The 27857-nt window shown below is 43.9% G+C and overlaps 1 protein-coding gene and 1 long non-coding RNA gene across 3 annotated transcripts; both read left to right on the top strand.

Annotated features, from left to right (window-relative positions):
• The first annotated feature begins 297 nt into the window (after positions 1-297).
• On the top strand, positions 298-27751 carry nherf1b (NHERF family PDZ scaffold protein 1b). Of its 2 annotated transcripts, XM_085784609.1 has the most exons (7): positions 298-1225; positions 1277-1549; positions 18707-18877; positions 21586-21739; positions 24266-24309; positions 26237-26356; positions 26452-27751. In XM_085784609.1, the coding sequence occupies exons 1-7, from the start codon at positions 806-808 to the stop codon at positions 26587-26589; spliced, it is 1320 nt and encodes a 439-aa protein (XP_085640735.1). In that variant the 5' UTR covers positions 298-805; the 3' UTR covers positions 26590-27751. The 2 variants fall into 2 exon arrangements, with proteins under 2 accessions (XP_085640735.1, XP_085640734.1); XM_085784608.1 differs by having other exon boundaries at positions 298-1549.
• LOC146983164 (uncharacterized) lies at positions 24319-26073 on the top strand. The gene is made up of 2 exons (XR_015036307.1): positions 24319-24634; positions 24677-26073. It is a non-coding gene; the product is annotated as an uncharacterized LOC146983164 (long non-coding RNA).
• Positions 27752-27857: the final 106 nt, after the last annotated feature.

Raw genomic sequence — 27857 nt, 5'->3', positions numbered from 1 at the left:
ATCACAAAGGAGCACCAAATGTGGGCGAAAGTGCTGTAAGCTTTGTGCCAAAAACTGAAGCATTTCAACAGAGCAGCCTACACACACACACTGTAAAAAAGAAAATAAAAAAAAGTGATGCAGCGACAGACGAGGAAACTGCAAAAAAGCTGCTGGATAAAGCTGAAGGGGAAAAATAAGAAAACTCTAGGCTACAAGATTTATGAAATTGTCGCAATTTGCCGTTCACTCATTCATTCGTCCCGCATGCAGAAGTCGGCTGGGCTGTTCCGTGAACGCACCTCCCTCTTCCTGAGTGGCTTCTCTACTTTTTGTCGCCACAGTGAAAGGGAGCGACCCACCGCTGCCTCCGCTCCGGACCCTCCCTCCCTCCCTCTCTGCTCCTCGGAGACACGGCGGCTCACTCACTCACACCGACCGAGGCTCAGCGCGGACCAGCCGGCAGCAGGTGCGAGGACCGCGGTCAGACCGACAGACAGACACATAGTTTGGCTGTGAGTGAGTGGGAAGTGGAAACCTGGAGAGTGGGACAAACACCAGCACCGTTTCCCACGGACTGATCTGCCTCAGAGGGCGGGAGCTGGGTGTTTCTTCTTTTTCTTTTTCTTTTTTTGAAGGGGTACCAACCACTCACTCTCTCTCACTCACACACAGACACACACCCTCCTCAGTGAGCAGCATCCTGACCACTTTACTTCTTCTAGTCATTTCCACTGTGGTCGAGCAACAGGTTGAGCAGCAGCAGCAGCAGCAGCAGCAGCAGCAGCAGCAGCAGCAGTGTGTGAAGGCGACCGGAGCCTCGAACATGCCGAGCAAAAGTCAGTATCTGCGCCCCCGGCTGTGCACGCTGGAGAAGGGGGACAACGGCTACGGCTTCCACCTCCACGGAGAGAAAGGTAAGACGGGCCAGTTCATCCGCCTGGTGGAGTCGGACAGCCCGGCGGAGACCTCGGGGCTCCGCGCCGGAGACCGGCTGGTGTTCGTGAACGGAGACGAGGTGGAGAACGAGAGCCACCAGCAGGTCGTGTCCCGGATACGAGCCACCGTGGGCCGCCTGGAGCTGGTGGTGGTGGACCCGGACACGGAGCAGCTGCTGAAGAAACACAACATGAAGTGTCTGAAGGAGTATGTGACAGACGGGGTGCCGGTGCCTCTGGACGAGGAGGAGGAGGAGGAGGAGGAGGTGGTGGAGGAGAAGGAGAAGGTGGAGGAGAAGGTGGAGGAGGTGGAGAAGGAGAAGGTAGAGGAGGTGGAGAAGGAGAAGGTAGAGGAGGAGAAGGAGGCTGTGGAGGTGGACGGGACTGAGAACGGGATCGAGCATGAGCATGTGAAGCAGGACGAGGTGGAGGAGGTAGGAGTGGAGGAGGAGGAGGAGGAGGAGGAGAAGGTGGTGGAGCAGCAGCAGCAACAACAACAACAACAGGAGGAGGTGGTGGTGGTGGTGGTGCAAGAGCAGGAGGAGGCGCCGAGGGAGTCCACACCAGTCCCGGAGAGTAACGGAGAAATCCACGGGCGCGTCGAGAAGAAGCTGAGCATCAACTCTGAGAAGGTGAGAGTTCACATAAGTGCATGGTGGTGGTGGTGTGGTGGGGGGGGGGGGGCTCTCTGCATCGTTATAAACTTTTCCTTAGCCTATATTTCAATACAAACACTCACATTAGAAGTGCGCTGGCAGTGAATGCACCACTCCGGGTGGAGAATAGCTGCTCTGTGTGAGGATCCACGCTGGAAGCTGCACTCTGAGGCCCTGGGCTGCAGATGCTGCCAGGCTGGGGGCAGGGGCAGCTGGCTGGACATTTACTGTGGGTGAGAGTGCAATAAGAAAAAAAAAAAAACCTGGTTCACTCTGGTTCATGAAAAAAGAGACCAAACAGTGTGTTAAACCTCTTAACTTTTCATTGACTCTCCTTATTTTGTGTTTTATCTGGTGCTGTTTTCCAGTAAAGAGAGATCACTTGAGACCGTTCAGTTGTTGTGTTTTTACAGGAGCAGGCTTTAAATCAGCAACAATGACGTGGCTGCACAGAAAAAAAAGGGAAAACACATGGTGTTGTGTCTTTGTGTGGAAATGGACCATAACAAAATATCTGACATTGCGAAACACTCCTGAAACAAGCAACAGGAAATGGCTTAAAATTTGTTTTTCCAAATGAATCCCACAAAAACCTTTTTTTTTCTCCACCTTTGATCTTTGTCTGTCAAACATCTTGGGCACAGCCTGAACTGCTCAGCGCCCACTTGTTGCTGTCTGTCCTTTATTCTGTGCGCTGCCATGCTGTCAGTCTGTGTGGTTGTGAACTCGGTGCCCTGGGTTCATTAGAAAGCATAGAGGAAAGAGGGGGGGTCTCTCCGGTCTGGAACATCTGTGCCCCCTCGCTGCTGCATCCAACATGTTTACCCCCGAGGCTGTTTCTGTCCGTGGCTGACTCTCCTCCTCGCTACATTACTGTGGGTGGGAGTGAGGTGGGAAGGAGGACACAGCCAGCAGCACCGGTGGAGAGGCAGTGAAGACCCTGCTGTGGCCCTTTCTCTTCATTTCTCCTCATTTCTCCTTCCTCTGTGTCGCCCCTGTCTTCCATGTGACTAGACTGAACGGAGCGTCCACCGCTGACCAACTGGCCAGAGTTTCTGAGACACTTTCTGTGTGATGGAGGAACAGTGTAATGATAATTTAATTGTTCTCAATCAACCCCCAAAATTAAACTTTTGGACAAACGTGACCTTCTGCTGCCCAGCTGAACACATGTTGAGTGACTGACTACTCAGTGATGGCGAGGAGTCATTATTTTCATTATTTTCCAGGAATTCAAAATAGTGGGGAATACACTTATGCATGAGAAGATTGATACCACTCACATGTCTAGTAAATATGAAGCTACTGTTAGTAAGAAGAGGGAAACAGCATTTAGTGCACATGGCAAAATCTGTTCACCTCAGTTTTTGTACAGATTAAATAGCCAGACTTGCTGTGTCCTGCTCCTTAGCTAACTAGCTGTAGCTTCAGAGTAAAGACATGACAGTGTTATAAATCTACTCCTAAAACTCATGACAATACAGCCAGTAAAGTATCTCTGAAATATTCCTTCAAAGCTGAATTTATGGCCATGAACAATGACCGTCATCAGTCATTAGTTGTGTTTTGTCCAATATATTATATTTTACACATTTAAAGAAAAAAAGAAAACAGTCACATTTCAAAATGTTGGATTTTTCATGACTGAACAATTTAGATGATTAATTGATTGCCAAAATGGTGCAGATTAATTTTGCCAGCCCATTGCTCAATATTTTCATTAGTGATAGCGACTCTATATTGTTCTTGATTAACTGATCACTGATCAGAAAAAGTACAGATTCTTCTAGATATTCACCAAAAAATCATTCAAAACTCAGAAAAAACTGTTCACATCTTAGAGGCCATAATTTGAATTAAAAGATGTTTTGATTTTCATAATAGTTGCAGATGAATTTTCTATGAAATGACTAATTGCTTATTTGAACTCTCCTTTAATCAATACTTCTCTCTGCTTGGTCATCATATCCAAGTGCAACTGATTTGATTTATCATTCCCAGTATTGTATTCCTAAGTGGCTCCTTCAGTGTCTCTTCCAGTGAAATGTCACGATATCAGGACTGAGTGCAGCGGTTGACATTTTAGGTGGCCACAGTGTAATAAGAGCTTTCTCATATCCAGAGCGTGCAGGGTCTGTCGGAGTGATGTTTGTGGTATTTAAGGCCCACACTCATGCACATGCACCAGTCTCGAGCACTGCTGGGTTGTGTTGTTTGTCCTAGGAATATACAGCAATTGTTCCTGTGTTTACTCTCAGTACTCTCTGCAGATGGCTTAATGGACCTGTGGCTGTACAATTCACACTGGCACGCAACCCAGAGGGAAGTGGCGTAGGAGCAAACAATAGCACTCCCAAGAAACGCATTTTCACTGCATGGATTTCAGTTTCAGCCACTCCCAGAGTTACACACCTGGAGCAGAGAGCAGCTCGGTCCATGAGGGAGCAGGGAGCCCAGCTGGGAATATCTCCTTTTCGTATAAATGCTCAGTGCAAAGGGAGGAAACCAGTGCCACAATTACAGACAGGGAGGAAGTTACTTAGGGACAGAAGAAGATGTCGCAGAGTGTGTGAGGGTGTAAATTGGACTCGAGGGATGCAGTTCAGAGTCTGCTGTGTGTCTGTGTTACAGTCAGAGGAACCTCAGGGTCTGTTTTGCATCGACTTTGCTCTTTCTGGAATTTTCTCCCTACATCCTGTCCGGCATTCCTGTGCCCGAGCCCTGTGGCCCCGGCCAAATGACACACACTTACACACAATTCACAAAGCACTCACAAAGCTCGCACAGGACAAACACACTCATGTTCAGCCTTGTAAGACACACACACACACACACACACAGCACTGGTGTAGCAGTCGCACTGACGTCCGCGGCGCTGGCCTCATATTTGAAGCCACACAAAAGAGGGTTCGAGGAGCGACGCCCTCTCCGGAAACCGAGGAGCCTCGCTCAAGGTTGCTATGGTGACGCTGATGTTGTGCATGCATGTATGTGTGTGTGTGTGTGTTTGTTTGTGTGTTTGCACAATCCAATGCGGAGCTGTGAGGATGGAGGTAGGCGAAAGTGAGACACTGCAGGGGAGGTGCGAAAAATGGATGAGCAGCGATGAAGGTCAAAACATGGAGCTCGGCCCAAGTAGAAAATAGGAGCCGCGCTGTCGTCATCGTGGAACAAAACACACAAAAACACATCATCGGCTCCAAAGGTCGTTGTTTTCGTTTACCGGGCAGTAAAAATGTTCACTCAGTGCAGTGAATTAGCAGTGGATCTACATTCATCAGCTCATCCAGAGAAACGCTTACAAGTGTTTATTATTGAGCATTTGAGGTGGTTGTATAACATCCAGCCATTACAGTTTAGATCAATCACTTGATTATTTAAACACTGATTAATGTACAGGGAACAATTTTGATTATTTATGGATTGTTTTCAGTCATTTTAAAACCCAAGGACCTGACAACATTTGCAGATTTTATTTTGCTTTATATTGCTATAAACTGGATAATGGCTCAGCTTTTCAAGAACCTAAGTGGAATGACTTGCTTATTTAAGTTAATTATTTAATTGAACGAAATGATTGATTAACAACCCATGAAGCGTCATTTGTTTTTAAAAAAAAAAAGGCACACCAGTAAATTCTGTAAAGCGGAGGAGTGTTTCGTTAATGTATTTTTCAGGAGCAGCGTTTGCTCGCCTCACTCCCACTGTCCCTGCTGCTTCTCCTGTGGTTCATTCAGAGTGTGAGGGTGAGAAGCGTTTGGGAGTCTTCCTCAGGACTGCTGGCTGCTTACACAAGCCAAAACGCTAATTACAGGAGAGGAAGAGAAGTTGTGTCAGATGAAATTGACTGTGGTTAGATGAGATGTGGTGTTTTCTAGGAGTGTGTGTGTGTGTGAGCGCAAGACTTCCCTGCTACAGTATCTGGATAGAAATCAGTCGCGGAGGCCTGAAATTAGACAGGAAGGCGACTTTATGTCGATTTCCCCGTTGGTTGTCACTTCTCTCCTCTAATCTGCACATTCATATAAAACCTTCTTATTAAAGAGCTCGAAGCTTCCACACATGCTCGGCATTTCTCCCTGGCTTTACATAGAAAGTGTGGTTCTTTAACTGCACGGGACGACACATTTCCCTAAACAAATCATCCTCAAGCTGTTGTATTTGTGTACTCTAGTCTCCACTGTATGGCCCTCAGTCCAGTCGGTGTGTGACCATGTGTTTTCACAGCTATGACAGTCAAATGTTTTGTTTTGTTTTTGTTTTGTTTTTTCAGGAATTATTCAGCTTTGGCTTTGAGGATTTGTTTGTAGTTTATTTGAAACATCAGATCCATGTGACGACCTTATCTGTCTCCTGTCATGTCTCCTTACAACTTGACTTGTAAGAGTTTACCTGGACATCTGATGTAATGTCCTCAGGAATAGCCCGTGGATAGGACTTTCTGTAAATAGAATAGACGTCAGTGTTCGATGGCTGTTTGTCATGTGTGCGCTCGAGGCAGGAATGACCACACCTGCATTAGCTATTTGAACCAGGATGGTCAGGGGGTGTGTTTCTGGCTGCCTGCTGCTGTGTCTGTGGGAGTCTTGGCCTCTGAGCACACCCCAGGACATTGGTGCTGATTTCCGGTCATTGTTTTTTTTCCTTTTTTTCTTCTTCTTCTTTGGAAGATTCTCCCACCTCATCGTCTTGCCGCCCCCCTCCTCTCCCTCCCCCCTCCCCCCGGCCCAGCAGCTCAATGTAGAGATAATTACAGCATAAAGATGAGATAAACTACCTCATCATTTGAGCAAATAGCTGCAATGTAAACACAAAACAGTATGAGCCATTAGCTCAGTGATATACTGTACGGTGAATCAAGGGGTTAAAGTAAACAGTTGCTCCAGCTGATCGCTGCTGTGTTTGCTGCTTATCACTGGAGCCATTGTGACAGAGTCAGGTATTGTTCTGGCTGCATTTGTGTAATGGAGCGTGTGTCATTGTGTGTGTTCGACGGGATCAGGTATACAAAATGATTCACTCACACCGACCGCACGCCCATACGTGTGGGCATGTTGTGTGGCGTTTCTGTCTGGTTGGCGTAACGCTTTTTTTGCTCAGACTTGTGCATTGTGCGTGTGACCAAGTTTGGGAGTCACCCATCACTCTCCCTGCTCTTTGTTGACCGGTGGTGTGCGCGGCTTTAGGGGGAAATTGTCCACATGACAAGACAGGGTGGAGGGTGCGTCATTGTGTTTGAATGTCCAAGTGTAGCATGCGTCCATATGACTGTTGTTTCTATATATACAGAGAGACTGAATGATATGATGATAAAGAATTAAAGTTTTCCCATTGCTGTTGTAAAGCACTTTGGCCTGCTTCTTTGTGCATGAAAAGTGCTCTATAAATAAAGTTGGATTGATTTACCCTTTATTATACCCTTAATCGACAAATACTACACTCATTACTGAGTTAATCAATAAGTTGATCTTATTCAAACTATACTGTTTTTGACACACTCCAGACTTTTCTTGCTTTAACAATATAATTGAAACTTATCCCTTCAGCCAAATTTACATTTAATCAGTCCGAAAACATGTGAATTCCATGTGTCAGTATCACAGTATGAAAATACATACAGGCTGTAACTGAAGACTTCAGTTTTATCTTCCACCCTCATGAGTCATTCTCACTCAACTCAAATATTCAAGAGGAACACTTGAACAGATTTGTTATTATTATCTATAGCAGTGAAGAAGTAATCCACCAATATTGTACCTTAAAGGAGGAATTAGGATAAGAAGATTAGGAAAAGGCAACAATTAAGCTGTGTTACCATATTATCTCAGATATTCTTATGCAGGTAGTGGCCTGATTCTCTGTCTGGTTGGGACTGAGTTTAGTCGCTGCCTCTTGACACACAGTTATTTTGTATGTCTAATGGGTGGGAATCAAAGGGAAACTCGTGATACAATACTATCATAAAACATCGCCCAAGATAACACGGGTATCACCACCAGCGCAGTGTTTTGCAAGACAGTCACGTACAAGGCAGAACTGAAAACACTCACAGAAGAAAACATAACATGCTATTTGCAGCTAAAGAAACGTATAATTATAAAGCAAAAATAGCAGTTTAATACTAATATGAAACACAGTATGTTGCTGTTAGACTGATTGATCACTGCCTCTTCAACACAACAACAGAAAGCAACATCATTTTTTGTTTTCTAAGATTTATTTTTTATTTTTATCTGTGAACAGCTCCTTTTATTTTGTTCTGCAGTGTGAACACAGACTGTGCAACTATGTGGGAGAGATTAGATACAGGGTTTTTAGGGCCTTTTCTGCCTTTATTACACAGCAGACAGTGGAGAGACGACAGGAAATGAGGGGAGACGGAACAGGCTGGGGGACATGCAGCAAAGGTCCACAGCCAGACTTGTGGACGTTTGCGATTACATGGTCAGCATCTTAAACTCCAAGGGCCCCCAGGTAGCTACCTGTTGTTTTTTTGTTTTTTTTAAAGAAACACAACTTTATGTGTGATGTGTGCAAAAACATAAAGTAGTTACAGAAAACACAAGAGTTGGACCACTTTACATGAGATGACTACATTACTCTAGAGAGAAGGGGCAGAGCAAGTAATCGATATATCAGCACAACACTCTGTCTCACTAAGACTTCTCAGTGACGTCAGTCCAAACAACAGCAGCACTGTCGCGCCTCCACGGTCAAGGCCAGGCTGGCGCAGGTCAGGGATGGAACCTGAACCCTGGTTGTGTATCTGTGTGTGTGTGTGTGTGTGTGTGTGTGTGGGTGGTCGGGTGGCTGGTGATTGGGTCTCATGGGACGCTGGAAGGAGACCCCACAATGCCACGTTCCATTTCCCTCTCCATTTTGCTTAAGGTTCACCACCCCGGCCGGACAATGAGCCGGAGGGCCGCGCCCTGCCGGCGGGTGGAGGGGGAAATGAGTTGCTGCTCGCCCTGAAATAGACTCACCCCCCCTCCCCCGCTATCCACCTCCACACCCACTATAAGGCAGAGACACGATACGTAGGGTATGCATGACTTCACATTGTTAACATGCATATTTACATTTTCTAAAATGGTATAAGACAAAGAAAATCTTAAAATATCTCTATGTCATGAGAAAGAACCAATAGTTTGTCTCCATGTCCCTGTTTGTTAGAATTCGGTCATGTGCTTTGTTAATCATGTGACCTTCCCTCTGGTTCCACTAAATGTTGCTCAGTACCGTTTTAATGACTTAAACAGCAGTCATTTGGACGTTGGACCGGATCATCTGATTTCACAGTGAGCTGAGCCAGGAGGGAAAGATTTCATTTTCCCAGTCGATATGTCTTCCAACAGCTCACCTATAGTCGGGGTCTTTGGGTGCTAATGGAGGTCCAGAGGGAGCTGCTAGAGGAGCCACTTGAGGTGGTGCAGGCATCTGATCAGGGTCCATCCAGGGCATCGGCATCAGCCTCGGCTCCACTGTGTATCTGATGGCTAAATGTGAGCATGCTTAACTGTAAAATAAATAAGACGATGAGCATGACAAACATGTCTGCTCAACAAGTTAGCATGCTGACATTAGCATTACAGTCTCAGCACATCTCTCTATCATCACTTTTACAGAATGTATCTTTTTATCTTCTTTATTTCTGTGGCTGCTGATTAAAAAAAGAAACACACGCAACAGATAACAACTGATCTGTGATGATGACATGTTTCCTGTGCAGCCACAAAAAGGAAGAGATTCATCATTTCACATATATTGGTAAATTCATTTAATGTAGAAGTATACACGTGCATGTGTGCAGATAAACACGTTTATTTGCAGAATAATCTTAGTAAGTAACACAGCTGCGAGGCATGCTTCATCGCCCTCCACCTACACGCTCCACGAGAGCTGGTGCAGCAGGTCAGGTTGGTGCAGCTCTGAAATGTCGAGAATCACTAAATGAAGTAGAAATAAAGCTACATGAGGAAAAGTTTCTTTTATTTTTAGTTTTTTTTTTTTTTTTTTACAGCATTGATGATGATTTATCTATAACACCACGAAACCTTGTGCTTTCACAGTTTGCCATAGGGGTGAATGTAATGATTGCATCATATTGTCACTTCTGCTTGGACGTATACACAAAGTTCTGCTTTGTGAGACTCAGCCCTCGGTGTTTGGTCGTTTCGACTTCTATATTTTCTGTGTTGCCTTCCCTACTGTCTCTAAAGGTGTTATCTCAAATCAAAACAGACTTTAGTGTGTGATGAGCCGGATATAGAGGAACTTGTTGTAGAGGTGCAGGTCGGCGAGGGTGGAGGGTCAGGGACAGGAAGACTGGCCTGGGAGATAAAAACTTGTTGACTCCCTGGTTAGAGATAAGACAGAGGTCGTCAGTCGGTGTTGGGCTGATCTAATGCAACCATGATGTTAAAAACGAAGACTCTTGAGCTCGTTTTCAAAGACAACCAGGCCTCTCCAACTGTTCTTATCAGTCTGAACCCCTGCCGGGATGACTTACTTTTCTATTTCCAGGCCCGGAGAGTCTATTGTAATGGGAACCCTGAGCAGAACTTTTCTTCTGTGTCTTTTGTAGAGCCAGTGTGCCCCATCCTCAAAAGGGGGGGCACAGTACCGTGCTTTGTTCCCCCCTTTAGCCTGCTTTGCAGCTGGCTCAATGGTCCAGCCTGAAACCCAACACCCCCCCGTGCTGCCTGAGGGAGTGGTGCGCTCCGAACACTCAAAGAGGGCAAGCCTGGTTAAAAAGACACCAGGTTTACGTCAAACATTTATTAAGTCTTTCCTCGAGGCCGTTAATCTCCGTCAAAAACTACACATGGCAATCACAAGGAGCGGCGGGCCAACGATCTGTCATTTCACTGAGTAACCGCGGTGCCTGGCGGACGGCAGTGTGTAAATCTTGATGCCGATCAAAGAGGCCGGGATCATGGGAGAGCTGGCTTCTCTTATTAGAGCGACAGAGGGGGGGATGAAGTAAGCAGCAGGAGGAGAGAGGGCAAAGAAAGGGAGGCTGCTTTAGATGACATATCTGCATGCAGAGCTCAGCTGAATGTGACAGCTCTCAGTGGATGATCTGCAGATCTTGAGCGATTGCTGGACCTTATCAGCGACAGAAGAAGGAATACATTGGTGACGTGTTGATGTAATTATAGGACATTTTCAGCTTGTGACCTTTTTCTTTTTTTTTTCTTTTGCATGGTTGAGTCAGAGACCAGGAGCTGTGCAGGAATGACACAAGCTCGCAGTAATAAATGTCTCTATGTGTTTCTTTATTAAGTCCTGCAGTTACACATCAGTTGTCTGGCCGAGCACTGGGGGGAAAATATGAAGTAACTGGCAGGCTGAGTGGCAGGCCTGCAGCCTCTGGCATCTCTCTCTCTTTTTCTCTCACACACACACACACACACACACACACACACACACACTTTCACACGCAGACTGCTCCTTCCATGCCAGAGACCGAATGGCTCACAGCTACAGCGCTCCTCTGTCAAAGTGAATCAGCAGGAGGCTGGCAGATGCAAATCTCCAGTGGCTGAGTCAGAGACTCATGAACATGATGGATGATTATTATGGAGGTAGATGTTGCTTTTTAAATTCTCCCTGAGGAGCTTTGGAGGATGCAAATCAGGCCGTCTGCACTGTCACACGCTCGCCCGCTGTTAGCTTCCAGGCTGAAACAATGACACGCTGTCTACCTGTGCTCTGTTGGAGAAACCTTCATGTTAATGCTGAGGTTTGATTCCTCTTAGTCACCAGCAGCATAAAGCACCTAATGGTAACGTCTGTCTAAATGTCCATCACTTGTGGCTTACTTACTCAGCCATTTAGTAAAGAATTTCACATGAATCCAACTCAGGTCCCGACTCTGGGACTCGTTGGACTTGAGCACTGATGTACAACTCCTGGAAAAAACCTTTTATCACTACGAACACACTGATTTGTTCCTTCACACTAAATTGTCTTTAGAAAGGTTGTAAATAATCAGGTCAACATTTCAGTTTGTCCAACAGTTGGTTTATGCTTAAGACAACAAATCAAATTCCCATTTTCCTCAGTTATATATTGTTTGGTGCTAATTAGCCAGCTATACAGTAGTTACACTGTGGCTGTGAGGATGTTAGCGGTTCGGTAGAAGCACTGTTGTGTCTTCGTTAAGCCTCAGAGCTGCTAACACAGCAGCTGACATCATAATGGGTCATTTTAGTTTGTTTATGGGCCCTTGCTATTTTGGCTTTTATTAGATATGAGTATGATGAGCATCTCTTATCACACGGCCCAAAAGGTTTGCATTTCAATGGAAAAATACTTTTTTTTAAATTATTTATTGGGTTGTTAAAATAATTTGGTAGTTAGTTCTTCATGTCAGAGTCAGGAGTGTGTGTTTTGAGGTGCTGCAGTTTGGTCAGTGTGCCTGTGAGTTGAATTTTGCCTTGCTATCTTATCTCCTGGTTAACCTGGTTAATCTCCTGAGGGAAACCAGAAACATGTCTATACTGAGTTACATCAGCCTCTGGGTTTGGTACCTGTATACACTGCATCTTAAAAACAGAGAAAATGGAGCAGCAGATGCAGTGAGTCTAGTGAGATGCCTGTGTGACTCACAAGTGTGTTTTTAGAATATTAAAATGGGCCTCGGTATTGTTTTGGGGTGATTGGTATTCGAAGCAACAACTTATTTGGAGTTTCTACGTCAGTGCAGTGGAGATACAGTGTGGTCTGACAGCAGCAGGGTGAAGCTGAAAAGACCTTTGTCTCAGAGGAAACAAATATGACGCAATATCGCTTTCTACATGAAAGAAACTGGTTTCACTTTACTCGGACTGTCCAGTGTTACCTAACATTGTATCCACTCGAGTTGTTTTCATACTGCGCCAGTGGAGGCAGCAAGTGTTGAATATTAACACAAGTGGACAGAGCCGATACCAAGAAAAATATTTTTGACTCAATCTCAGCTCAGCATCAGATAAAATGTTACTGAAAACAGTGTTTCAGCTGGGAATCTCATTATGAGTCATCACAAGGATAACAATGGTGTTATTACACTGTAAAACATTATACGTTACATATGTGGACACATTTAAATTCAGTTCTGTTTTACTTAATAATATACATTATCTAATAGTACTTTCAGTGACTAGATTACAATATGCATTATATTACATTTTAGTGAGCAGATTATATTTTGATTTGACAGAATTTTCCCTGAGTGTCAATCCTTTAAATTCTTTTTACTGTGCAAGCATCAATACAAACAATCATCTGTGAGGCCAGTATATCAAGTATACTGTATTATTGGTATTGGAAAGGTATTGCAAGTTACCATGTATTGGATTAGTGCTGAGTGACACAGCCTGCAGAAGGAAATTACTGTTAATCAATGAAATGTCCAAAATAGCTGGTGTAGCTTCTCAGATTTCAGCATTTTCTCCTTTTTTTGTTCTGTTCTGTACAAATGGAAATGTTTTTTGTTTGACCTTCCAATCTGATGATTTTTCACAGTTTTCTGATGTCAAGTAATTGATAATATTAATGTCAATGTCAATTTATTTATATAGCACATTTCATATGGCAAGCATAAACTCACTGTGCTTCATGATAAAAGCAAGATGCAATACATGTGAGTACATATTAAAACAAAAAGTTAGTGCATATTAAAACAGAAGCCAATGTGTTAAGACAAACAAACAAACAAAAAACTAATTAAAAGCATGCGAGAACAGGTATGTTTTAAGATTACGCTTAAAAGAAGATGTTGTTGGAGATGAGCGGAGTTCAATGGGCAGAGAGTTTCATAGTGTTGGACCATAATAACTGAAAGCACCTTGAGCTGATTTTGAATGTATACGTGGTATATTGAGAAGAGATTTACATGAGGATCTGAGGTGTCTGGTGGTTGGTTTGTTAATCCGGGGAAAAGAGCGTTACAGTAGTCTAAGCGGCTAGAAATGAATGCATGAACCAGTTTTTCCGAGTCTGATACAGATGTCAGAATGATGTTGTTGATAATGCTGCTAATAATTAATTTCTAAATGAGAAAATAATCCTTTTCTGAAACACAGTTCTTACTTACAGTCCAATAGTAGATTATTAGTCCATATCTGTTCTGTAAACTCAGCCTTCTTGTTGTAACCTATAGTGTATTTCCAGGTTTTGTTCAGTTCTCTGCATGACGACTTTTCCTCTCCACTCTCTTTCCTTCCTTCTCCTCATTCCACAAAAGTAATGACTGCTCAGACACACAACTCACAGGCTAATGTTTTATTGAAACTTTCCCATGTGCGATCGTTTGTGTTTTCTCCATCTCCAGCCTCTCATTCCTCCCCCTCTCCATCCATCAACTAGTAAACAGTGTGTTTCAGGTTTGAGGATGAGTCTAAAGGTCATCTCCTAGTTGGTCTTTACGTGGGGGATCAGTGAGTTAATCATGTCATATTTACCTTGTGGTCCTGCTAGTCAGCCTCAGTGTGGCTTGTTGATGCCTGGATTTGTTTATTAGATTTTCAAACACAGGGATTTAAATCCAGAGTCTTTTTATTTATGTTTTACAGATTCTTTACCCTCTACGTGCTAACATGGCGGCCTGCCTGTGCACATATGTGTTTTTGTGCATATGTTTGTATATTGATTTCTCTTTCATGTGAGGAAGTTGAGCCAGCACAGAGGGAAACATACTGAGGGAAGATGTGTCAACAGTTCCTGTTCAACACTTCCCTCCTCAAAGGGAAAGTTTGTGTCACTGAGAGAGAGCGCTGATCTCAACACGCTGGCTGGAGAGGAACTTTTCACACAATAGAAAACTATGTGACTTTGATATTAAAGCCAGAAATAATGAGACAAGGGAAAAACTGGAATCTCAATCAAGATGTCATGTCACATTATGTGATTGAAATGGTGTGTGTGATGGCACAGACGCCTTTTTTCATTAGATGGAGAAAAATCTCCATGCATGAATAGAATCATTACACGGTGCATCACATTAAAAAGGGAGTTCAGTGCTTTCACAGTCCTGCCGCGAGCAAATTACAACCACACTGTAACTGAAGAGTTAGCACCAGTGATGTTCTGACAGAGCCTTTAGGCTCTTGAAAGTACTCTAAACAAAATAAAGCATCTGAGAGGAAGTTTGAAAATGTTCCTCCTTTAAGCCGATCCCAGGCCGAGGCTAAGCCTGAAGCCTGAATTTATTTATGGTCTAGTGTAAATGTGGGAACACAGATCATCTGAGAGTTGTTCAGCTGATCGTATGATCAGTTTGTCATTTAAAGACCATCCCTGTGAATGTCACTGTGTAACTGTGTATATCACATTGCTGCTCTAACTTAAAGAGAGCTTGAATTCTTGGCGATGTTAACAAGTAATCTGAGCGACTTACAGCAGAAAACACACACATACACACACGCACATGACAAGTAGTGGGTCCTTGGTGGCTTGTGTGTGTTCAGCAGATTCCACAGATTTCAGATTCTTTTGCCCTCCTGTCGTCTCCCAACACAAACCCTCCTCTGTTGTCCCTGCCAGAGCCTCCTTCACCCTCGCTCCCTGTGCAGGGACGCCTAACGGCAGCCAAAGCACCAGATGAGTGTCTTGATCATTCAAAAAGCAAATCATCTTGTCATTTCTTTTGCGTTGAGCATCACACAGCTGAAATACAGGCAGTACATTTTAGAGGAGGAAAGATTAATAGCAAGAAACGCTTTCATTCAGGCTGAGTGCAGCAAAACAAACCATTTACCAAAAGAAAATACAGCACTTCTCTGTGGAGCCTGTGCCGCGATTTTACCTGAAGTTTGGTTGTAACACTTGAAAACCTTAAGGAGAAGCAAATCGAAAATGAGGTTTTTGTATAATGAGTTACCGGCAGGATGGAGCAGCCGCTGCAGGACTCTTATCAGGAGCACATCTGATCAGAGCCACAAGTGTTCAGCACACAGCAGGCACTTGACAAGAAGATGGCCAATCTGCATCAGTGATGAGAGCAGACTGCTGTCAGCAAAACGGCCTCAATAATTCATGTTTTTATCCGATTCTTAGTCGTGACAGCAGCAGTGATGGTCTGTCTGTCAATCCAGGATTTTGATTATTCACTCAGAGAATGATATTGTAAAAGAGCAATAAGGAATATTACGTAAGCATTTCCTTCAGAGGTAGCGTTGGGGATCTTATTCTGTGGCATTTTTTACTGAATTGCTTGAAATCCTCTCCACACCCCGATTGTGACCTAGTAATTAAATGCTTTTACAACAAAAATGAACAAAGTCAGTCACCTGTGGAACAAACAAGCCTGGAAAAACACCACACACATCATCTTTAACACGACATTCAAGATGATTGGATGGTGATGTGTCAATCAAACTGCCGTCTCTGTCCCTCCCTCCCTCGTGCCACTCTTCAACAGTCTTCAACAAACTTGCCACATAAAAAAGGCAAAAGTAAAAGATAAGGCCAGTGTCGGAAGTTGGCGGAAAGTTAGTAATGCTGCACAGTGCCGCGCCGTGAAGGCGATACTTTGCGGCGCGACCCAATGTAATCTAAATGTGAGCTATGCGGCTTTCCGCGGTACCATCGCGTGTGGCGAGGCTTCACCTTGATGTGAACCCAACACTGAACAAGCGTTGTGTGTTCCTGCTCACTGGAGGCATGGATTCAGAGAGAAGTCTGAGGAAAGGGGCTTGGACTTTTGTCTGTGTATTTTCAAAATGTGGCCTGCTCGAACTGTTTCTCCAGGATCTCCAACCCTACCTTTAAAGGTGTTCAGAAAAGGCCCTTTGTCCTGTTTGTCGTGCCTCCTTCTACGAGTTGCCACACAAGTTTACCCGAGTAAGGAAAACTAATTTGATTGGTCGTTATCGAGCAGGCGGGATATTCAATGTTTGGGGCAAGACCGAGCTCGGTGTGTGTGTCTCAGACGTTTGATTGACGGATGACGGATCCAATATCAGTGGCTGATGAATCGTGAGCAACGTGATGCGTAATTCGTGCGTCTGCATTATCCAATGCGAAAAAAAAACTACCCCACTTTCATCCCGGATTTACTCGAAAATAGAATTTTGCACAAAGTTTGGGCTACATCGTCTGATAGATGAGTTATTACACTAATTGTATGACCCATAGTGGAATCAAATTCATTTTTCTTTCTTTCTTCTTTATTGTGCTCGCTATGTGTGGTTTTAGATGCAGCTGTGTCAGCACTTGTGCCCAAGACAAGTTTCCTGTCAAGGACTAATAAAGTATATCTTAATCTTAATCTTTCCTGTACACCTTTAAGCTTTGTGCTCGTTGGTTTTCTGTCCTGTGGGGGCCACCGTACTGCCCGTCTGAACCGATAAACATAAGTGTTTTTTGTGTAGTTCTCTGTTGCCATATTAGCCAAAACCTTATTTGCTTTCCCTTTTTATGTACTTTAGGTTAGATTTAAAGCAGAAGTAAGTGGTCCGGTCGTTTTCGCTAATGCTGCGTTCCAGGCAGGCTTTTGAAATCGTAAATTACAGCTTCAAGTCACGACTTACGACTTAGTAGCGTTCCAGGCAACCCACTCGTGTTTTTCCGACCTGTTTTACCGGTGAAAGTCACTATAACGGCCACTCGTAACTTCCGACCCGTGAACTCGTACCAGATCGAACTGGTACGACTTCACGGTCGGAAAAATACGAGTTTCCTTGAACGCACCATAACAGTCCTCGTCCCTACGTCGCCACATTCACGGCGTCCCTTGGCTGCACACACAGCCCTGCATGCCGTTCTCTCTCCTCATTGGATAAAAACTGTAGGATACGATAAATGTTTTCTCCTCGGCTCAGAGCAGAGCAGAGGGACTGACAGACCCATGTTTCAGACCAAACACTCTATGTAAGTGATTGCTGTCGGAAGATACAACTATTTAAGACTTATATTAACACAAATATATCACTTACTTCTGCTTTAACTGGAAATAACGTTTTAATATAACTTTATTTATAAATATTATAATATAACTCTTTCCTAACGTGCTGATGCTTCCCATCTGCTGCTCCTGAGAACAGAGCCAAAGGTCACAAGTCACTGTTTCCAGGTGATTTACAGGGAAAAAGATAAAAGCTTATTCTTGGCGGAGGTGGGAGGGTTGGGTGGTGTGTTGGCGCAGAACAATTGGCTCGAATATTAACACAGTGAAGTGAATGTCGTTCATTGCTAGTGTGAAGTTCTGTGTGAGAGAAAATGTTGAGTCAGATGGTCTCGGTTATTACAGTGTCTCTGTTAAATGATGTCCAGTCATGTTTTTTAATCAATCAGCCTCCTGTCTCCTCCTGACTCATTCACACTGATTATTCATAGAGTTTGTTCATTGTGTTCAGTGGGTGGGGCAGCTGCGGTGTCAGGTTGGATTCGGTCACTCTGACAAAGATTATCCTGGCCGGCGAAGCCTCCTGTGCGCCGCTCCGTACGCTGCGTTTTGACCTCTTCGATGACATACTGTAGACATTAAAGCTCCTTTTTGCTAAATAAAGAAACTGCTTCATCCATACTGCGGAAGGGAGGCTCTGGGATCGAGCAGGAGTTTTTTCCTGGATGACAATACAGCTCAAACTCTTCCTGCCATCCCAGAGCAGGACTGGACGGGACGGGACGGGACGGGGCGAGGCGAGGGGGAGAGTTGGTCAGAGGTCAACGCCCAGCTTCCATTGTGCTTCTCGGAGCCTGAAGCGAGCAGTGGCCGTGGACCGCACCGGAACTGGTCCCTTCCTCTAAAAGCCCTCCTCTACCCCCCCACCTTTCCCCAAATTGTCCACCAATCTTCCCAGCAGACCTCCAATCACATGCCTCCAAGACCCTCTTCCTTCCTGGCAAACAGCTGGAGTCACGTGGAGTCAAACTGCAGCTCCAGTTTAGCTCCCGATGGTTAAAAACACAAGCGACCAACACATCAGCATGCAGCAGCCACCTGCATGTTCAACCTCGGCTTCATATTCAAGGTTAACGACTCACAGGAGCTGTCCGTTATCTTTGTGCCTCTCGTTCTTCCTGAGCAGACACCCATGGTGGAGGTATTTTTTTTTAAAGAGCTAATGTTTGACTGTTTCTCGAATGTCACATACTGTGTGTTAACAAAACTCGTGCTCTCTCTTCTGTGTGTGTTTCTCTCAGGAGGTGTGTACTGAACTGCGGCCACGTCTGTGTGTGATCCAGCGAGGCTCTAACGGATATGGCTTCAACCTGCACAGCGAGCGGGCGCGGCCGGGCCAGTACATCAGAGCTGTGGATGAAGACTCTCCAGCTGAGAGGGCCGGCCTGCTGGCTAAGGACAGGATAATACAGGTACTTTGATGAGGACAGAGCTGGTGAACTGTGAGACCATGCAGGGGTGTAAATAACTACGATGTGTGAGGAGGGGCATTACATTACATTATTATCTTTATCCTGATCAGTTTCCTTTTCACTGACTGGTTTTGCTTCATTAGCTGCCATCAATAGTTACAGAGTAATCTTTGTATATGAGAGGTAACTGATTACAGTATTCTACTTCTACTAACCCAAAAATATCGAGTGTATCCTGATTAGTCTGCCACACTTCCGCTGGAGACGGCCTGTAGTAACTTTCTTCGCTGGGATAAAAATAGAGAAGAATGGTGTGGCGTGTAATCAGGCCTCACCTACACTTTAAAGGATGACGTAGGAAGTCCACTGAAACAAAAGAACCATCCCTGTGATCCATTACTTCATTTTACATAAATCAAGTGTGGTTGGATAGAACGACTACAGCTTTTCCACAGTGACACAATAAATGAATAGTCACACACATCACACAAAGAAATTGACTCTTGAATTACACTCGTTCTCGTACCAATGTCATGATTATCAATTATTACTTATTTTTACTTTTACTTATCTTTATTTTGCACTGTTGAAAAAATACACTAGTAAAAGGGAACAATTAAATAATGTACTGTACAGTGCAGGAAGAAGCAAACGCTCTAAGAGCTTATTTCATGCCTCCACCTATGGCTAACAATGAAATATCATAACGACAAAAGGAAAGACAACAAAACATACAAATGAACAATCAGAAAAAAACACTGATAAAAAGTAATTATAAGGATAAGAAGGTAAGTGTATGTCCATGATTTATGCTGGAGGAGTTACAGTTACAGAACAGAAATTAAATGAAGTCTTAGACATCCTTTGTAACCTTTTACAGATTAACTTTTTTTTCGGTAAATGGGAATGTGTGTTCCATAATTTGACACCCCTGTACTGTACTGTATTGTAAACTGGCCTTGGGTTTTCTTATTATCATGTTATTATCATGTTGATCTTTACTTTAAACTCACAAAATGTTTGAGAGACTGGTTGCATGAAAATGTTGTATAATAATCATCATCATAATAATTATCATAATATGAAAAGTTGTTTGAGTAATCCACATCCACAGGTCAGCTCAGTACTGTACTGTGAGGTGGTCGAGTCTGTACCAGAGTTAACTGTGTCCAGAGGAATGTGGTGTGAGCTGACAGTCACTGTGTGGGGTCTTAAATCCCCCCGGGGACTCGGTTGTAACTGTCACTGTGAGCAGACTCACACTGGAGCAATCAGCTTATAAAGTGGGGTCTGGGGTCTGCTCTGCCCGCATCATTACAGTGTAGACTGGCCTAAGGAGAGACATGTGTCTGTGAAGGAGCCCTAATCTTTCTCGCAAGTCTCGCAAGTCTCAAACAATGTGCAGTGTATGTACAAAATATACAAATCCAAAATTACAAAGGGAGCTGTCGAAATTAAAAGTCTAGATGTTGTGTGGCTGCTCAAAATAAACAATTCAACGTGCAATTTGGGTGAAAACCAGTAATCCTTTTTTTTTTTTTTACAGTTTCTCTTTGAAATGTTTGATGAATACTTTAAAACTAACTTCAACTTAAAACTTCATGATTTTTTCAGCAAGATTTGATATGTGAGAGTCAGTTTTTAGCTTTTATGTACTGTTGTTGAACTCCTCACAGAGTTGACAACCATGAGGCCACATGGTTACGTTATGTACAACCCATTATTCTCCCACTGTCATTTACCCTCGAGAGGCAGAAGCAACTCACAGTGAACATCTCTGACTCACTCAGAGCAGTTAGTGTCTCTTTGTTTTTCTTCTTCAACACGTGGTCACTGATGTGGACCATAGTGGACGCCTCCTTTCGCTGCCTAACCGAGCGGCATTTCTCCTCACAGCGACTCTACGAAAAGTTTGAGGAGGATGGAGAGTGCAGAAGGATTTTTTTTTAAAAGCTCAGAGATTCAGGTCTGTGTAGGAGTCTTGCGAGGGGTTTCTAGTCCCCCAGCGGGCCCCAGACAGACACACCACCCACTGGGGAGCAGGGCTTTGTGGGGAGTGGACGGCCATTGTTACTGCCGTTACTGGCCAGGCAGCTATTGTCCAGCTTCCTCTGTGGGACTGGCTTAGACATGCCGGTCCACCCTATGACCTAAACACACACACACACACAGACACACACATACACCCTTAGAGACATTTCTCACATGCTTTCCCATGGCGATTTTATCCCACAGCTCTCAGCTGGTCTGGGAGGGAACCACCTGACATATTGAGTTACTGTAGAGCAGAAAGTACAGCTGTCACAGTGTCGCACAGCAAAGTGCCAAGTAAGATGAGGGAGAAAAACTGTTGGCTGCCAGGGCCTTCATGGAGTTTGTTTTGCAAGTTAGCGGTTGAAAGTGTACGTGTGTGTGTGTGTGTGTGTGTGTGTGTGTGTGTGCTAACGTACATGCATTTCGCTGTGGACACACAGGATATCCTGCCCTGGAGCCTCTGGCAGACAGAGTGATAATATTGAAAAAGAAATCCTGACAGTGATAAAACAGTTTGTTCACTTCTGTGTGGGAACAAAGACAGACAGGCCAAAAAAAAAAGAAACAATAGTGACTTTCTGAAGGATTTCCCGTCATGCCACGAATTCTCTCTAAAAAAAAGAAAGAAAAAAAGTAGAAAAACCCCAATGATCCTCTCTTCTTCTCCTCCTCAGGTGAACGGTGTGTCGGTGGAGGGGAAGACACACTCACAAGTGGTGGCTGCCATTAAAGCTGGTGGGATGGAGGTCCGGTTGCTGGTGGTGGACCCCGACACAGACGCCTTCTTCAAGAGGTGCAGAGTGGCCCCCGGCCTGGAGCACCTGACCGGTGAGAAACCACACAGATAAGAAGGTTTCAATATCACTGAGAGAACGTGGCACTAGTGACCTTCTAGCTGTAACTGTCTGGTAGCCAAGGAGCGAATGGCTGCAATTAACTCCTAACGCCTCACTCCAGGTCCAGCCAACACCAGACGTCGTCCTCTCTCCTCTTTTCTGCAGATTAAAAAGTCTGCCACATAGTCTCATGGCTCTACTTTTCTCTCCTCCTTTATTTCTTCCTATCTGTCCTTCTCTGCCGCTGCCAAGAAACACAGGCAGACAGAGACGCTGAGCCACTTCCTGCCTCCACCTTATGGTGATGTCCTGCGGTGAAAGTTAATCTTTCAGACATAAATAGATCCGATCAGACTGAGCAAGTGTTGTTTGCAACGTGTGAAAGTTTAAATAAGGATCTCTTCCTCCCAAACATTTTATCTATTCATTATCTGGACCTGAATCCTGTTGCCTATTCACATGCTCCATGACCTCACATTAACATTCCCATCTACTGAGACATGTATAGGCTATGAAACATACATGGGTATATCATTTTCAGGTTTAAGATGAATTCATAGATACATGATTGATTTATGGGGCTATTATCTTTTCCCTTTGAGACACATGTTCATCCTGTCCCTCGGTGCTTTGCTGAAGGGCCATCGAACGGGTCCTGGTGTATCTACCGGCCCCCCCAGGGGGAGCCCTAGTACAGCCGGTGTTCCAGATCCATCCACAAACAGCACACCAGCTGATCTTTAGGCAGGTGGTCTGTGTGTGTGTGTGTGTGTGTGTCCCTCCTCTGCTTTGCCAAATGTCTGAGTCTGCCTGGAGAGACCCGTATAAACATGGTGCTGTCTGCTGTTGGCACGGCAACAGCCGGGGTATATTGGAAACCCTCTGTTTCCATGAGAGAGCTTTTATGATAAGGACAGTGATTTTTCTTATGATTGATTGATGATATTTGACTTGTTGATGCTGATGGTCTGGAGGAATTTGCCTGCTCCTTGTTCATTACTAATAAATTAGTTAGACAGCGGTACAATAAATAGGCTACTCACATCCTTTACTGAAGTGAATGTACTAATACAAATCCTCAGACTACCCTAACATTATCATTTATCATCAGGGAAATTGATTTAAAAGACCAAAAGTAGTGTCTGTACAGTTAATTAACCTCTGATTGATTTATCATTGAAAAATATATTCCTTATTTAGATTGTTAATACTAATGCATAAATATGCATCTTCTGCTGTCAAGGCAGAGCCAGCTTTTATCAAGACTAATGATTATTTTTGAATATTGGTGCAGACGTCCTCACCTGACCAAAATCAAAATGTATTAATTTTTACGTTGATGTGTGACAGAGAAACATCCTGCAATCATAACAGTCAACTAGCCTACTCAGAAAAATGACTGAAGGCACTGGCACCGATCAAATCTGAATAGGTTAATCAACTAATTGTTCAAACTCTAAACTGAACTACTTTTAGTTTTAGTTCAGTGGCGTCACAAGATCAATATAACATGTCAGGGGGAAAAAAACATCTACTGGCCTTTTAAAAAATGAAACAGAAAACTAAGACATCTGAAACATATTTCCTGTGGCATGAGGTAGAAATAGTCACTTGTTGAGATGCCAGTAATGATTTAGAATAATTAATAATAATCTCCTGGGCTGTTCAACCCTGTGTTTCAGTGCAGGATTAAAAATAATAAACCCGACAGGGCAGAGATTCCAGTGAGGTGTTTCCTGGGTAACTGCCTGCACTTCACATGCTGCCCACTCAGAGGGCACCTGCCTCCACTGACTCCTAACTCCGACACACACACACACACACACACACACACACTGCTGCTCTCTCAGCAGCACCTTTGTTTGGTTTCCAAGGCGCTCGCTCCAAGTGGCCTCTCAGCCTGGAGCTGGAGCTGTACGAGGATATTAGGACCTCTCAGAGTCAGGGGCACAATCACACACACACACACACACACACTGACACAGCAAAGACCTGAGGAGGACTTCAATCTCAGATTAACCAGCTGCCGTCCACCATAACAGCTCATTACTAACTAAAAACACTTCCCGGCTGAGGATCAGAGGGATGGAAGGTAAGATCTGCGGCGGCCACCACCTGTCAGAGTCAGGGATCTGTTGGTTTCACTGGGACATCGCTGAATTTCTACCTGAGAAACTGAGGGCAGATACGTATCTGGCCAGGTGAAAGGCCTGTGGCTTCATCGGAGGAGGTAGAGAGGAGCAACATCTCACAGAAGATGAACCATGTATGAATAATAGATGCTCTGCTCATACTGTGCTATGTAATGGAGTAGGTGTTGGTGGAATGAAAGATGAGCTGCAGAAAGACTCTTGATCTGTCAGAGAGGAACTCTCTGCTCCGATGGTGTGGGGCTGGAGGTATCATGACACATTGAGGACCAGTCAGACGTTGATGCTGACACAGAGAGAGAGAGAGGGGAAGCTTTTTTTGGGGGTCATTCATACGACTGATTCTTGTTTTATCCTCATGCCCGCAGGTCCACTGCCAGAGCCTGTCGTTAATGGAGGAATGGAAGAGAAGGTAAGATTCACCACCGGTAAATATACCACAGCAAGAGAGACACAGAGAGAGAGAGAGAGAGAGAGAGGAATACAAGGTGACACTGAAAACAGTGCAGCACTATCATTTGGTTTGGAAATGTGCTTTAGAGCAAAAGCCCCAAACTTTGAAGAGTGGAGGAGCTGTCAGTCTCCCACAGCGGCCACTTCCCTCCTCACCGACGGAGCCTGTCCTTCCTGGCAGAGAGGAGGACAATAATAGTTCAGCCTTCTGCTTTGAACAGGCTGCAGCTCCTCGTGTGGCGCAGACTGAAGCCCAGCAGGCCGAGGTCGAACTCAGTTTCAAAGTAAAATGCTGCGCTTTTTTTTTTTTTTTTTTTTTTTTTCAGGTGTGGTTTGCCACATAAAAGAAGTGAGAGGCTGGTATAGTGAGTTATTAACCACAGAGACGTGGACTGAACCGACTTTTCCTGTGATTGTCTGAATGTTCTGGTTCATTGTGTGGTGGAGAAAACCCCACCCAGCTACTACTGCATTAGCTCTGAGTTGTTTCAAAGGCTTTCTTTGACCAAGGACAGAGAGTATACATACAGAATAAGAATGATTCAATCCGCACAGTAGCTTAACCCACAGTTCATCCTGTGGTGTATATTAAAACTAAAAGCTGCTCTTATGAACCGATGCGTGGAGAATGTAGCGGCTTCATGTTAATCCTATTCAAGTATTTGGGTGTAATCCTAAAAAACGACAGGATGGCCACTACCACCGCTGTAGGAGGCAATGCTAAGCGAAGCTGGGTTGCTGCTGGCAACACCTTTATATTCATGGAATAATATCAACCATCGCATCAATAGAATAAGTTTGTTTCCCAAAATGTCAAGACATTCGATTTCTGTAGTGTATTTAATTTTAAAAAAGAAGCTGTAAATGTCTCCATCCTCCTTAGTTGCCGGTGGCAGCACAGGAATGTTTTCTGAGTGTCTCTCAGGTTACCAGACTGTCTCCCACACACCTAACCTCTCTGTAAATCAGTGTTGATAAGATGTAATAATAGCGGATGTGTGCGTGAAGACACCAGAACACGAACTTGAAAGAAACTCCTGTGTCCACCGTGGCTGCCGTCCGCATTTGGGCATTTGGCCAGATATGCAAAGTGACGCCTGGCTCCAGCTTCCCGTTAACTGGGGGGCTGTGTGCAGCAGCAGCAGTGAAGTTACATGTTCCCTGTATTGTTGCGTAACAGACACTGGTGAAAAGGTTGAAGAGCTGAGGGGGAGGAGCGGTGGCGAGAGGTCGGCCAGCAGTCGTCTCTAAAGGTGAAAGATGTGGTTTTTAAAGAGGTTGTTGAAAGCCACATTCCTGCAAACCACATCAGTTTATCCAAAGAGAGAGAAAAAAAAAACGCTGAATAATATGATGAGTAAAATCAGGAAGCGAAGCAGGAAGAGTTTCTCAACACCATTTTCAGTGATGTTGCTCTTTCAGTATCCACAAGGAAGTTCACAGATGTATGAACTTCCATTATGCTACTTCTTCACAGACCAATAAATGACTTGTTACTGTAAAAAATATATATTTTACATGAATTGTTTGTGCACCTAAGTTTAAATTTCACTTTGTCTTCAGTGAATATATTTTTATTTAACTTTTAAGGTGTTAGAAAGGTGAGTTTTGATAAGTGTTGACCACTTTACCTGAGCTTAAAATTACATGCCACTTGTTCTCAGTAGAAAAACCAATTGAAATCCAAGGCTGCCTCCCTGTGGAGAGAAGTGGTTGTGCAGTGCAGTGGGGGGAAAAAGGGATAAATAAGTTTCTCAGTGCACTTGTTCAAATGTGTCTCCCATGCTGCACATTTTTACCAGGGTTCACACCCGTGTCTGTACACATACTAACCTGTCGGTGCATGTGATGGAAGTGATGCTGAGCAGACCTACCTGTGTTCCCAGGTGAACGGCAGAGGGGCTAAAGAGGCAGAGAGGGACTCGAAGCTGTCCATCAGTCCCTCTCCATCAAACGCATCGTCCAACGCCTCGCTCACAACCCCGCCCACAAACACCCCACCTGAGGTACGTCAGCACCTCAACAACCAACATGTGAGTCTGGGGGGAAAAAAAACATGAAATACAGCATGATTTGGTTACATTTTTTTTGTTTTCTCCAGGGAATGATCATGGACACCATCCCAGCTCTCAGCCTGAGTCTGCAGCAGGTCAAAGAGCTCGCCCACCAGAAACGCTCCAACAAGAGAGCTCCGCCCATGGACTGGACCAAGAAAAATGAACTCTTCAGCAACCTATAGGGCATCTCAGATCACCTGACACACACACACACACACAGATTTTTATTATAGTGACCTATTACAACCAAACGTAAGACAGATTTTTATATTGTTATTATTATTATCGTGACATTAAAACTATTGGCAGAGGACAAATTCCAAACCGTTCTGTAAAATATAGTCTCTGTATTACTCTTCATCTTATTATAACCCAGATATTATTCGTATAATGTGCTACTAACAATGAAAGATACATATGCCAATGAGAGAGAACTGGACCATGCTGAAAATTTGTATGAATGTGTGTATTTGTCTATTTATGCCCAGTGAATGTGGGCATGGTTTCCTTTATGTATGTATGTGTGTGTGTGTGTGTGTGTGTGTGTGTGTGTGTGTGTGTGTGTGTGCCCACTCCTCTTTATATTAACATTTAAAGTGGTGACGTGTTGTCTGAATGACAGCAGCAGGACCAGACACATAAAACAGCACGACAATCTGTGCATCCTTTATATTCTCACCTTAACAGTTTAGAGATCAAACACATGACACAAGACTGAGATTTATTTTGGGTCATTTATTTCAGTGTAATTTTTTTCTATTTTCTTTTTTTTCTTCTCTTATTTACTGATGGCTTTAAACTGGAAAGAACTGTATTTTAACGTGGTTTATCTTATAAGGTATGTATATATCAAATATCGTGTATATTTTTTCATTTGTCACATAAATGTCACTCGTGTGTTGGAAGTGAATTCAGCTACAGCGCCACCATTCCTCCAAACGTTGGCTGAATGAATATGTGATACTGTATCACCTTCTGAATAAATGTGAACAATACAGTTTATTATGAGTAACTTATACCGTCCTGATACTTTGCCATCATGTCCACTGTGAATGGCTCAGTTCACATTTTTTAGCAGATGGAAGATTTTTAATGCTCCTTGAAAATGCTTTGTGAAAGATTTTTACACATTTCTATCGATGTCTTAAAAATAATAATTATATAACTTTTAGATCATGTATTTCCTATATATAAAAAATGTCTGTGCTTCACTAGATTGTATGCAGTTTGTCCAAAATATTGAAAAAAGTGCTGATTTAAAAACTGAATGATTGAATTGTATGAAGAGTTGTAGCTTGAGTAAGCGATTTCTATATTGTAATAAATCAGTCGTCACATCAATAAGATCCTGTGGGTTTGGTTTTTATTCACTTTTATTCACATTGACATGAAAACGAATGACCGTGAGTGACGCTCTAGGTCAAAAATCAACAATAAGACATGCTACATT

This window comes from Trachurus japonicus, chromosome 8 (assembly GCF_045865225.1).
Source record: "Trachurus japonicus isolate A0001 chromosome 8, Traja_1.0".
Lineage (NCBI taxonomy): Eukaryota > Metazoa > Chordata > Actinopteri > Carangiformes > Carangidae > Trachurus > Trachurus japonicus.
The sequence above is the reverse complement of the archived record's forward strand: the minus strand, read 5'-3'. Positions and strand labels throughout refer to the sequence as shown.